Source organism: Leptosomus discolor, chromosome 1 (assembly GCF_034619465.1).
Source record: "Leptosomus discolor isolate bLepDis1 chromosome 1, bLepDis1.hap2, whole genome shotgun sequence".
Taxonomy (NCBI): domain Eukaryota; kingdom Metazoa; phylum Chordata; class Aves; order Leptosomiformes; family Leptosomidae; genus Leptosomus; species Leptosomus discolor.
This window is the reverse complement of record NC_141391.1, coordinates 218094888-218108806: the sequence shown is the minus strand read 5'-3', so window position 1 is coordinate 218108806 and position 13919 is coordinate 218094888. Positions and strand designations below refer to the sequence as shown.

The following is a 13919-nucleotide window of genomic DNA, read 5'->3' as shown; positions in this document are numbered from 1 at the left end:
GTTGCCACGGGACCCCACGAAGCTTGAAGCCTGCTCAGACTGGACTGGAGACCCTCAAAGATGGCCCTTCCCGTGACGTTATTTCAAGCAGGGAAGGCAGAAAGTTGGTGCAGCCTTCAGAAGAGCGATGAGCCTGACGCCCTCAGGGCCTGCGAGCAGCTCCACCGCATCTCCCGCACGCGGGTTTCGGCAAGCAGCGCCCTGGTTTGGGACGGAGGGTCCCCGTTGGCTTAGTGGGACAACTCCAGCCCTTTAACTGGTGTTTGTGAGCAAGAGGGAAGGCAGCGAGCGCCTGCCTGCCTTCGCCTCCCGCGTCCTCCTCGCAGAGACGATCCGTCTCTCAGGCGTTCCGCGGGCTCCTCTCCACACACGCCGCACCGATCACGGGGCGCAAGGGCAGCGCGACTTTGTTTCCCTTAAAATGGTTTGGGAAAGGATTCCAGAACTATTTCCAGCACGCTTCAATTGGTGAAAGGTTTTTTTGTGTCGGTTTTGAGTTTGTTTTTCAATTTAATTAGGGGTTATACTTCTACCCAACATTATCATCAAACTAAATTTAGGGACAGATCGAAGGAAATCCATATCAGAATTAGTCACTTAAATGAACCCTGTCTGGCTACAAGCCACATATAATTTCCACCTCCTAGAAAGCACCTTATGAATCAACGTTAAATCACAAACCAACCTACGCTTAATCCACGCCGAAGAAACCCAACGCACCAGCTCGCAGCCGCTCACCCGCACCGCGCGTTTCACTCCAAAGACTCCGCTCCAAAGACAAACTAATGAAGAAAGCGCTGAAGGAATCGGGATGGGAACGCTGAGCCCATCTGTAGCAAGTCTATTCCCTCCATTTGGCACGACTCTGGAACTCCAACTAGCCTGGAACCAGCCTTTACGCAACTCCAAACGTACAGCGTAGGTTCGCTGGTGGAATGATCCTCAAACCCTGTGATTTCGGTAAACTTGTACCTACAGCCGACCTCTTCAGCGCTGCACAAGACACAGGCAAGCTCATCACTGCTCTTCACAGGATCACGGAGTGGCAGGGGTGGGAAGGGACCTCGAAAGATCACCCAGTCCAACCCCTGCCAGAGCAGGACCACCCAGAGCAGGTCACACAGGAACGTGTCCAGGCGGGGCTGGAATGTCTCCAGAGAAGGAGACCCCACCACCTCTCTGGGCAGCCTGTTCCAGTGCTCTGCCACCCTCACAGGGAAAAAGTTTTTCCTTATGTTCATGTGGAACCTCCTGTGCTCCAGCTTGCACCCGTTGCCCCTGGTCCTGTCAGTGGCCGTCACCGAGCAGAGCCTGGCTCCATCCTCCTGACACTCGCCCGTCACGTATTTAAAGACATCACTGAGGTCTTCCAGGTACTCTGTCACGATGTGCCTCGTTCCCCCGAAATAATCAGCAGTTAAAAGGCACGAAAACGAAGCAGACGGACAAATCCGAACCACCCAAGCCGACGGCTACCAGTGCCCTTACCAACCCCTCTGTCAGCGCCGCGGGGCGATCCAGGCACACCCAAAGTGACATTTCAGCTTTAGCCTCTGCTCCCCACGACGGCTCCAGCCTGGGACAACCACCCTGGGACAGGGCGAGACCTCGAACACAACATCACGACTCCAGAAACGCGAAAACCAGCGGCAACCCAATCCCGACAGTATCGAGAGCAAATATCTGCTCGAATGTCATTCGCGCAGAGATGGGCTGGGAACGGAAGGGAGGCCAAAGAAAGGACCTTCAGGTTATCAAATCCCAGTGACTTGATCCAGCTCGAGATACAGGGAGGCTTTACCCACAAAATATTAACGACAAGCGCGCACTCGGCCGGCGCGGCCGCTGCTCTGAGGATCAGCGAGCGACACTCCAAGCCTTTGGCTCATCACGGCGGACCGTCAGCAAAGAGCTGAAGTAGAGAATCAGTTATTCTCCCTGTTGAGGCACCAAACCCCACCACACTCTCTGCTTTTACAGTTTTACGTCAACCACCGGAGGCAAAACCCTCCCCTGAAGCTCGCGGCCGAGGCTGCACCTTCCCCAAAGTGACACCTCGCCCGCCACGCCTCGTCGAGGCGAGAGGAGGAGGGGTGAAGGCTGGTTTGGCTGCTGACTCCTTGGTGAACTTCCACATACGAGGGAGCAGGGTGGTGGAGCGTGAGGGACTGAGCAGCCCCGGTGATCTTGCTCCACTGGATGCAGTGAAAACACGGCCAGGGAGTACAGATCAAATAATTTCTTTTTGATATTCAGCCTACGGATTCCTTTAAAAATGTCGTTGCTTCACCCCAGTAACCCTTCAGTGTCCACACAATTCATTGCTGTTTCTCCAGGTTGTTTAAAGATGCCTCAAGGTTGGAGTGGTCTCAGTGGCCTTCTGTGAATCCCGTGCAGCAAAACTCTACGGCTTTGGCAAAAAAAAAATAAATTAAAGCTCTGAAATAAATGGTTGTAGAAATAAAGAGAATAAAGCTGCTCTTTTAGCTCCTTTTGCTCAATGGCAAAGGAGTTTTGATTCTCCCTCTTCCCCTAAAAAGCTACGGCCCAACGTGCAGGTCCTACGAGCGGGCTTCTGCTCCCGCCGCTCCAGGCAGGACGCTCAGGAGGGGAGGAGGACCCGGAGCTCTACGGATGGAGGGTGGCAGGATAAGCTCCACGTTCGTCATTTATAAACGTTCTCTCTCTCTAAATGGCTAAACCAGAGGTATAATAAGAGGACTTGCATCTCCAAGGGGTAACGAGCTGTGTGAGGAAGAAAGGCTTTAATTTCAGGAACGGCCTTTCCGACCTGAAAGCGAGCCGGCCGGTCCCTGCTACAGCTCAGGCTGCGCCTCACGTGTGTCTTCACGAGTGCAGAGGAACTTAAAACATCAAAGTTCAGTTTCTCTGCACAAAAAAAAAGAAGCAGAAAGACCTTCGCTTTCCAACACACCTTCCAGGCACTTGCTCCCGCGACCGCCCGTCAGCAAACTCCTCCCTGGCACGTCCCACATCACAGAAGCATTTGGGGTGGAAAAGACCCTTAAGATCATCAGGTCCAACCGTTAACCCAGCACCACCAAGGCCACCACTAAACCGTGTCCCTCAGCACCACGTCTACACGGGTTTTGAGCACCTCCAGGGATGGTGACGCCACCACCGCCCTGGGCAGCCTGTGCCAGTGCCTGACAGCCCTTTTGGGGAAGAAATTTTCCCTCGTGTCCATCTAAACCTGCCCTGGCGCAGCTTGAGGCCGTTTCCTCTCGTCCTATCGCTTGTTACCTGGGAGAAGAGACCAACCCCCACCTCACAACCACCTCCTCTCAGGCAGTTACAGAGAGCGATGAGGTCTCCCCTCAGCCTCCTCTTCTCCAGGCTGAACACCCCCAGTTCCCTCAGCCGCTCCTCACAGACCTGTTCTCCAGCCCCTTCCCCAGTTTCTCTGGACCCGCTCCAGCACCTCAACGTCTTTCCCACACTGTGACACCCAAAACGGGACGCAGGACTCACGGTGTGGTCTCGCCGGCGCCGAGGACAGTCCCCGCACGCCCCAACAAGCCCAAGAAGAGCTCCCCGCTTCCAGCCTCTGCTCTGGCCCGGGCACCCCGACTCCCGCCGCACCCCGCGAGGAGCCACCGCCGCTCCTGAAGCCCAACTCCCCCCGTGAAGCCCAACTCCCCCCGCTCCACCTGACAAAGAAGCGGCCGAAGCTTCTGTCACCTCATGACCAAAAAAACCGACGTCCAACCGGACCTCGGCCCCCAGCCCCCTACGCCCTCAGTCACGCACTTTCACCGCAAGCTTTCCTTCAGGCACAGGGATCAGACCACCTCGTGCCTGCAGGGAGAAGCTGCCGAGAAGCACCGTTAACACCATCCCCCTACCCACCAGTAAAACCACCAGGCGGTTTTATCGCGGCCGGGGCGCGCTCGTACCGGTGGGTTCCCCCTTACCACGACCGCCGACACCACGGGGTGACGAGCGCGGCGTCGGCTCGCTCCCAACTGCTCCGTTAGTCGCTGCAGAGCTCACCCCACCTTAACGAGAACGAGGGGGCAAGTCCAATTTCTTCTCTGCTAGGACACTAACGCTATCAAAAGCGCCCACCTTCCTCCGGCTCGCACCTGAAAGTTGCAATAAACTCAAGAAAGAGCAGCTCAAACGCGCCGGATGAATTCAGGCTGCGCCCCAGAGAGCCCAAAGGTCTGGAAAACAACGGGAATTCATCCTTAGACCCAGCAAATTTGAAAGGATCAGGCCAAAAAGCACAAGTAAAAAGCGAGGAGCAGAAACGCCGCCAACCTGGAGCCGAGCTAGCGCCCCGCTTGTGTTTAGAACGCCCTCGTACACCAGCAGAGTCAGCCCAGAGCGACACACACACTTTCCCAGGACTGAGGTCCCACACTCCAGCTCCAAACACAGATGCGGGGGCTGATCCAGACCCAGGTTTGGTACAAATTTGGTACAAACACCAACTCCTACCGGAGACCGGAGCCCCCCTGTTAAAATCAAGGGAAGGGATTTCTGAGGGCACTTCTCTTGCGAGGAGACAGGAGATTCCTTTCTGAAAAGCTGAGGGATCCCCCTTTGGTTCTGGGGACAGATTTCTTCTTCATCCTGTCGCACCCCTCACCCATCCCCGGTGCTCCACTCTGCCCCACCGGCCGACCACGAGCTCCTCCCAGCACGTGGTGGGTGACCTGCCCCACGCACGGGTCCGTGTTCCCTGCACCATCGTTAACTCCCCTCGTGCCCCGACGCGGCGCAGAAGTCAGAATCCTCAGGCTGCTCTGGGGCAGGGACTCGGCCCCACCGAAGAACCGCCGTGGGCTTGGACCCACCGCCCAGCGGCGCTGAGCCCCTTCACAGAACGCAAATTCTCCCCCAAATGCTTTCTGAAAGGCAAAACCCCCTTCCCGGGGTGGGGAGAAATGAGGAAAGTGGCTGTTTAAAACACACCCACCCCCCGCTGACGGGTATGTCTTTGCATAGCTGCGGAAAGAAACGCTGCTGCGAACTCTCGTGGTAAGCGGGGATGTAACCCGGCGTGGAAGTAAATTAAAAGAAAAAAAGGGGGGGGGGGAAACATGAGTTTGTGGTAACAAACAGTCTAAAGGTTTACGAGCTGGTGGGGGGCTGATGGAGCTGAAGGGAGCCCTGCACAACCCGCTCGGGAGGGCACAGAGGAGGGGAACGCTCCTGGGGATTCAGGCTTGGAGATAAACTTCCTCCAGAAGTCACAGCCCGCGAGATCAAATGGATCGGACTTCTCCTGGGAAGGCAGCAGCAGCCATCAAAGATTTTTGGGAGGGGGAAGAGCAGAGGAGGAAAAAAAACCCGACGTACCGCGGTGCCACAAAGGGCAGCGGAGCTGAGCCGGGAGGGATGCGCCAGCACAAAAGATGACAAGGAGAAACAATGGGCTTCGGAGAGGAGAGAAAACAAAGTCAGCGCCAGCTTTACAGCCCAGAGGGAAGGAATCTGCTTCCACCAAGGCCAGAAAACACACGTTGACACCCAAATTTCGCCTCAAGGCTAAAGTTTGGGGGGGGAGAAAGAGCTCACCGTACGTCGCTTATAGGACTTTAGAGGGGAGGAACGGGGCTTCAGCTCCACCACCGATGCCTTTGCTGGGGCAGGAGGGCGATGCCTCCCCCCGCCCCCCAGGGGGTCCGGCGTGGGGTGACGATGGGGCTGGGATCTCCCTCACCTCAGGCGCTGGGAGAAGGTCGAGGCGAACCCTAGATTCCCCACCACCACCCCCCCCCAAAAAAAACACACCTCCCGGCGCCGTTTGCTCCTTCGCAGCCGCTGTGAGGGCCGCGCCAACGGCGCCAACCCGCTTTCCCTGCTATGAAAGAGAAAAAAACCGCGCAAGGAGGGTGACAAAAGCCGGGCCTGGGGCTCCCCAAAAGCTGCTCGGGGGGGCGGGGGGGGGGGGGGGGGGGGGGGGGGGGGGAGCGGCGTTACCCACATCAACCCCATCACACACGCTCCGCTTCGGATGGAGCGGGCCCGCGGGGGAGCCAGGCCTCCCCGCCGGGTACCGGGCACCGAGGAGGGGGGTGGGGGGGGGGGTGGGGGGGGTGCTGGGAGAAGGTGGTGTGTGGGGGGGAAGGACCCTCAAACCGCAGCTGAAGCCCGAGGGGGGCCGTTCCGCCCGCCCCCGTCCTCCCCGTCCTCCCCCCTTTCCCCGCGGTCTCACCGATCGTTGGAGCTCCCCCAACCAGCAGCTCGCCCGCTCCTTCCCGCTGGGGTCCGGGTCGTGGGTACAGGGCCTGCACGGCCTGGTAAACCACCTGCAGGCTGGGCTTGCCCCCGCCGCCCTCCATGGCTCGATCCGCCGGCCCGTTTCTTCTTCCTTCCCCCCTTCCCTCCTCGCCTCAGCGCCGCCCGCCGTTACCGCCCGCCGCCATCTCCTCGCCCTGCGCTCTCCGGTACCGGGACGGGGCGGTTTCCACCGCTCACAAGGTCCCCTCCGGAAGCCGGAGGCTCCTGGCAGAACGTTCCGCCGCTCGCCTTCCCTCCTCCCTCCCCCCCCCACCCCCCCCCCCACCCACCCCCCCCCGCCCCTGACGTTCCGCTCTCCCCGCCCGCCCTTCGCTCCTCCCGGCCGGCCCCGCCGCTCTCTGCCCTTCTCGCCCCGTTCCGCCCCGCCTCGGGGCCGTGTCGTGTCCGTCCCTCCCCCCCGCCCTCACCGGGCCCCGCAGCGGGGCCGCCGGCCCCGCCCGTTACGGTCCCGCCGGGCTCCTTCCGGGGGTGCGTCGGGTAAAGCGCTCCGGCTGCGCCCCGACACCCCCCCCCCCCCCGCGGAAGGGACGCGCCCGCCGCGGCGGGAAGGAGCCCACGGGCACCCCCCGCTGTCGGGTCATCGCCCCCCCCCCCCCCCCCCCCCCCCCCCCGGCTGCTCCCGGTAGCCCGGCCTTGGGGGGGGTGTGGCCCATCACACACCTACCCCACCCCCACCCCCCCCCCCGGGCCCGTAACCCCCCCCCGCCCTGTCCTGGTAGCCGGGATGTGCTGGGAGCAGTCACCCCCCCAGTCCTAATGGCCCAAGATGGGGGAGTCGTGTCGGCCGCCCCTCACAGTCCCATCAGTCTGTCCCACTGGGGTCCCATCACCCCCCCAGTCCCACTGTCCTCACCCATTGGGGTCACGTTGCCCTTCCCAGTCCCATCACCCTGTCCCACTCGGGTCCCATCTGCCCCCCCCCCCCCCCCAGTCCCATTAACTCATCCCATTGGGGTCCCATCGCCCCCCCAGTCCCATTAACCCGTCTTATTTGGGTCCCATAACCCTCCAGTCCCATCAGTCTGTCCCACTGGGGTCCCATTGCCCCCCCCAGTCCCACCACCCCGCAGTCCCATTAACCCATCCCATTGTGGTCCCACTGCCCCCCAGTCCAGTTAAACTGTCCAACTGGCGTCTCATCACCCCCCAGTCCTATCACCCCATCCCATTGGGATCCCATCACCCCACCAGTCCCATTACCCCATCCCACTGGGGTCCCGCCACCCCTCAGTCCCATTAACCCATCCCATTGTGGTCCCACTGCCCCCGCCGGTCCCATTAAGCTGTCCAACTGGGGTCTCATCACCCCCCAGTACCATCACCCTGTCCCACTGGGGTCCCATTGCCCCTCCTCCTTTATTTTTTTTTAGGAAAGGGGCTGACCCACGGGACCTACTCCCCTGGAGCCCTCGTCCCACCAAAAATTGCAAGGAGATAACGCGACCCCAGGGAAGAAGCCAGGAGCGTGGTGGGATGGTCGGGTGGTGCTGAGCACTTCTGGGGTCAGCATGATCCCTCCCACCCGTGGCCAGAGCTCCGGCACCTTCCGTGGTTGGAGAGACGGGATTTTCCACCAGACAGGGTCACCTTGGGGTAATTCAGACCTTTTTTTTTTCACCTCCTCCCCGAATACCCGGAGTTGGGAGGATCATCAAACCCGCCGATGGGTGGGAAAAGAGCTGCCGCAGCGGCACAGGATCAGGGGGGGGGGCTTCTCCCTGCCCCGCTCCTGGGATCCCCGCCAGGCTCGTGCTGTGGCCGGGATGTGACCCCCGAACCCCGTGGGAGGGGGGTTCGGTTCTGCTTTACCCCTCTGCTTCGGCTCGGAGCACGGCGGGAGCAAGGGGAAGCCCCAAATTGGGGGGCGATGCTCGTTTCTCTGCCTCCCTCGTGTCCCCCTCACCGCGGGGGGACCGGGGCCGGGTATGTCCGCGGTGAGGCAGCGCGGCCGGCCGCTGGCACAGCGCCGGCATCCCCGGCCCTGCTGACGTTGCTGTCCGGTGTGGAGCAGCCACCACACGGGGGTTAATCCTCTGGCTCCTCTGGCGCCGCCGTTGACGTTTCTGGCTGGATGCGTTGATGGGAAAGGGTCAAATCCAGACACCCCCCCACACGCACTTTCCCAGGATTGAGGTCCCACACTCCAGCTCCAAACACAGATGCGGGGGCTGATCCAGACCCAGGTTTGGTACAAATTTGGTACAAACACCAACTCCTACCGGAGACCGGAGCCCCCCTGTTAAAATCAAAGGATCTGGCACAAAAAGACCTTGACAAAGAGGAGCGAGACCCGAAACGGAGCTGTTTGTGGGGTCTTCTGGAGAAATAGGGTGTAGGAGAGGCCAGTCAGACCAGTTCCTCACACCCAGAAGCTCTGGGATCCGTGCCAACTGTTGTATAACATCAATATATTAAGCATGGATATATTAAAATTCCAGACCATGAGTTCATTGGGCGTTTGGGTGGCAAAGCCTCAGAATCAAAACCCAGTGGTCTCTGTGGGTTAAACACCAACCGAGGTGTCTACCTCCTTCCTATCCCAGGTTGTCCCCAAAAGTGACTCGTGTAGGACAACGTCACATCGGCCCCGAAGCCACACCGGCCAGAACTGCTCTTATTTGGGATGGAGAACAAAGGGGAGTTATTTGGCAAACTCATTCCCCGTGTAACTCCCCTGTCTGTAAGCCCAACAAATCCCACCAGAACCAGGAGGTGACGGTACATCAACACCTAGATGGCATTTTAATGGCGAGGAGAATCCTCCCATAAGGTCTGGAGAAGGTGTAACCACACCCCAGCCCATCTGGAAGGGAAGGGGTTCCCCATCCATGAAAGTGAATGATGGGGACCCAGCCAAAGAGTTTGATTTTTAGGAGTGACGTTCCCTCCCACACCTCGCAGGAGACACCCAGGTCGAGGTCACCCTTCAATGAGAAGCTCCTACAAGTCCTGGGAACTCCAGGATCCTGAGGAGACCTCATCCCAGGGTTCGTTATAGTTGCCCCCCCCTGCAGAAGCGCAGCTTCTGGGGACGGGGATGGACAGCTGCTCACGAGGAGGCACCTCGTTTCTTGACACACAATGTTTTACATCAGCCCATGGCCCAACAACACATGGAGACGCCTTCAGCCTACGTAGAGGACCCTCAGAAGGAGGATGCCAACAGGGATTGTGGCAACAACCTCCTGATAAAGCCCAATTAACTTCTATATGGCTTGGGCCAACCCTGGGGTGGCAAGGTCATCCCGTCGTGGTGGTCACCGTGGGATAAACCTCTCCTGGGTCCTTCCCTGTTGGATACTGGACCTGCCGCTGGAGATGTACCCTTAAAATATGGCCCCAACTCACCGTCCTTGAAAGATGGGGAGAGTCTGCTCCTGCTCCCCGGGGAATCCCACGGCCCAGCGCAATCCCGAAGGTGGTGATGGTTGTGGCACACCGTGACTGGGTCAAGGGGGACCCCCAGGACACGACGGCTTGGTCCGATGACGCAGGTCTAGGGCGTGGATGGGGGACCCGGGTGGAACCACCAAGCAAAGGACGTCAGAAGAGCGCTAATATTGATCCTCCGTGTGACACCCACACCCTCTCCACCTCCGATGGCGTGACGGCGGGCTGGCCACGTGCCTGCCTAGGACAGCCTGAGGGGTGGTAGATGCTGTGGTCCTTGTGGAAAATAAGTTTTATAGGTCCCTGACGCAGAACTCCCAATAAATGGGAGCATTTTTAAACCGGGCTAGAGGTTGGCAGTCGTTCAGGTATGGCCTACCCGTGCCCTCAAGCTCGTGTGAATGACGTCATTTTGGGATTAGGACCATGGTTTGCGCCATCAGTGGATCACGTTTCAAAAATAAAGATGTACAGAGAGGGGCTGAAGCCGGAGGAATTTGGTGGATCTTCCACATCCCGCGTCATCCCCAGCCCAATGGTTTTCCTGAAGGGACTCAGGAAACTCAACCGCAACTTGGCACTCGGACCAGTGAGTCCCAAACCTCGACCAATCCCTGCCCGTATCATGGGTGGCAACGTCACTTTGACGCCATGGTCGCCGCTTTAGACAACCGATAGACCGTGACTGGTCTTCACCGTCCGATCTGGAAAGTTTTTGGTGGCAACCACGGTGTAACCTCAACTTCAGGCGTAAATGATGATCATCAGTTGTCTGTTGGACCAGCTGTCCAGGTCGATCATCTGCACTAAGACCATTCTCATTCTAAACACCTCTTTGAAGCTCCACATGGAAGATGCTCCACCATCAGGGAGCATCTTCCATCTCGTTTCCGAGCGGTGGGTCGCCAAACCGCCTGGTATGTGGGTTGTCTTCCCTGGATCCTTGGTCTCAGCTTATTCCTCATCCCAACCACTTGTTTGGCAAATGGCCTGGAGTCAAGACCAACGTGTGGGCAACCCAGGAGTACCAGATTAAGAACCGTTTTGGGGGGGAAACTCCTTTAAGTTCCTTTCCCTCTCGTAATCGTTATCGTGTAACGATGAGGTCACATCTGGCAATGACAATAACGCTCCTCCCCTTCTCCCAGGGATGGACGACCATCGCACCGTTCAATTTACAAACACGATTTCTCCGGTGGGTAACGAATTGGGTTGTTGGTGTGGCTCTACCACCATTAGATGCTGAATTTGGGTGGTCAGCAAAACCTGCCCCCAAAGCACCCTGGTACCAGCCTCCTTTGGGGTAATTACTCCCCAGCACCCCAAATTATCGACCGCAGCCTTCCGAAGCGTTACGACACCCCAAGGCACAAACTCAGCCAGGGCAGGGCAGGGGAGCCGTGGTAGTCACACGCCGCTTTGCAATCACGCCCAACTTAAACGGGACCAACGAACAGCAGCTCCTAATGATCCTCACCTGGCCACCTCATGGACCTCTAGTAATTAATCCCCAATTACAAACGATGATATTTTTGACAATCTGGAACTCTGGCAGCTGACATGGGGTGTTAATAATACGAATTGCCAAAGATGCGATAACTTAACCAGTCCTAATTTTCACCAGTTTACAGAATAATGGTTGGCTGAGCACTAACGATGATTGGAACACGCGTGGCCTAGAAGACACATCTGGCTGTGCAGATCACAATCCCTTTTGGTCCAATTTTTTGGACCAAGTCCTTTTTCATTAAGGACTTCATTCAGTTAACGGAATCCAGTTGCTCTTCCAACCCACGGCGCTCGGTTGGCCAACACCATGATGACCTTGGGCAGAGCTGCTGGCCCACCATCTGAAGACCCTGGCGGTGCTGGCTTGGTGGCACCAACCCCTGCAAGATCCCCTCTCCAGGGTGGGCAGAGGCCTGCACCATGCCACATCTTGGTCCTTGTCTAAAAACTTAATATTTCACTTCCAACACAACCAGGGCCTTGTACATAATTGGTGTGTAGACTCTCTTCAGGCCTGGAGGCGTTTGTGTGCTAACAAATATCACACGTTGGGTTTCCACTAACGAATCTAAACCAATCAAGCAGGACACAGACGCCACTCGGCAGCACGTCACCAGGAGCCATCCCCGCTCGGGGTCTGCCGCTGACGCCAGTGGACGCATGGCCGTGGTGGTGGCCACCAGACTTGGGACCACGGGCACAGTGTGGTTTGGTGACATCAGCTGTGCCTCTGGCTGTCGGGATGGTGGGTTTGGGGTTGTATCTTGTACCAGATCGCTGTGACAATGGTGGGTGCGGGACCCTCATGTCTCAACTGGTGAACCCGCTCAGGAGTCCCACCAACAGCACTGGGCCTGATGGTGGATAGGTGTCCTCCACGTCACGCATCAGGAGGCCAGAGGGATGCCCCAGGGACACTGTGGCCTCACTCCTGGTGATCCCCAAGTGGCCATAGGCCAAGGAATGGAGCATAGGAGCAGCCATAAAGGTGACCCGTGGAAAACCACCGGCCGAGGAGGATTTCTGCTGGCCTGGGGACCCGGCGTGTCCTCGACAGACACAACCAGGAGCCAGGGACACCCTTGATGAGCACAGGGCAGAGAGACCGCGGTGATGAACTGGCCAGCTGGGAGAGCAGAAGCCAGCACCTCAAAACGGTGATGACATCTCAAAATGGTGGTGACGCCTCAAAGCGATGGTGATGCCTCAAAACGGGGGTACTGCCTCAAAACGGGGGTACTGACTCAAAATGGGGGTACTGACTCAAAACGGTGGTGATGCCTCAAAACGGGGGTGATGCCTCAAAGTGGTGGTGATGCTTCAAAACGGGGGTGACACCCCAAGATGGTGGTGACACCTCAAAGTGGAGGTGATGCCCCGAAATTAAATACCTAAATAGATGTGTGCCTGTTCAGTGATTGATCGTAAGAACCTTGTTGCTTTGCTGGCGGTAATTTGGAATAATTAGTAATATTGAGCGTGTATTTGCTTTTCTGGTAGTAATTTTGTAGTGACTTGTCACACCCTTTTACCTGGCTCGTCACCAGTGTAATAGTAATTTAGTGGTCTGTAATAAAGAAGTTATAGAATTAATTAATACAGATTAGTGCAATCACATCATTACAGATTAATAAACTGTATTATTGCTAATAATCTGTATTATTCCTGTGACTATTAGTCTGTGTTATTACCACTAATATTACTATTAGCACTTACTGACAGTATTTTATACTGTGGTGATAGTGGGCAGTAACAGTCACTAATAGTAATTTATAGAAACAGTAATTTATAGTGATTTTAATGAAGAAATCCATGGCTCAACACCACCAGGTCTTTGTGCCCAGTGGGATCCACCAGCCCATGAGCCGAACCCCAGGGGTTTGGGGGTGAGCGAGAGCCCCCCCCCTGCTGTGGTGGGACCCCCCGACGGACCCGAGGGTGGGCGCAGGCAGAGGGACCCTCGCGGGGATGCCCGGTGACACGGGGCATCGCGGAGGGACCCTCGTCCGTCACCAACCACCCCGACCCCGGAGCTGCTTGGGGGGCACCAATGTGGGGAGCGAGGGGTCGGGGTTCGGGTTTGCGATGGTGTTTATGTCTGTGTTTATGTTCGGGTTTGTGTTTATAATTAATTATGTTTATGTCTGTATTTGTGGTTATATTTGTGCTTGTGTTTATTTGTAAAGCTGCAGAGAGGTAACAGGTTACGTGTACTTACGTCACTCCCTGGATTTCTGTAATAACTTGTAATATTGGTATATTCGCTTTACTCTCGCAATATATATGTGCACACACATACATGTAGGTATATACCTTCCGAGTCAAGTTTTGTGGTGACTTGTGGTACATAGAGAGATACAGTATTGTTCTAGCCTGTTCTAACTCCATTATGTTGTGTTATTTTGTATTTTATTATTTGTTTTATTATTTTTATATTGTATTATTTTAATATTTTATACCTATTATATATTTTGTATGTAATATAATGTCTGTTATTATTGTATGTTTTTGTAAATACGTCACTAGCTAGAACATTCCACTATGGAATGACTTGCAATATACATTTGCTTTATTCTTGTAATTATGTATGTATGTACCTGCTTACCTAGTGGTAATTTTGTGGTGACTTGTAGTAGATAGACACAGATCGAGTGTTTTCTCTTCTCTTCTCTTCTCTTCTCTTCTCTCTTCTCTTCTCTTCTCTTCTCTTCTCTTCTCTTCTCTTCTCTTCTCTTCTCTTCTCTTCT

The 13919-nt window shown here is 56.4% G+C and overlaps 1 protein-coding gene across 1 annotated transcript in view; it reads right to left on the bottom strand.

The window, feature by feature from the left end:
• The window catches only part of TNPO3 (transportin 3), a 41371-nt gene extending 35057 nt beyond the window's left edge, over positions 1-6314 (bottom strand). Inside the window, 2 exon segments of the mRNA XM_086475272.1 lie at positions 6188-6250; positions 6252-6314. Of these exon segments, the coding sequence (XP_086331398.1) occupies positions 6188-6250; positions 6252-6314 (126 nt within the window).
• Positions 6315-13919: the final 7605 nt, after the last annotated feature.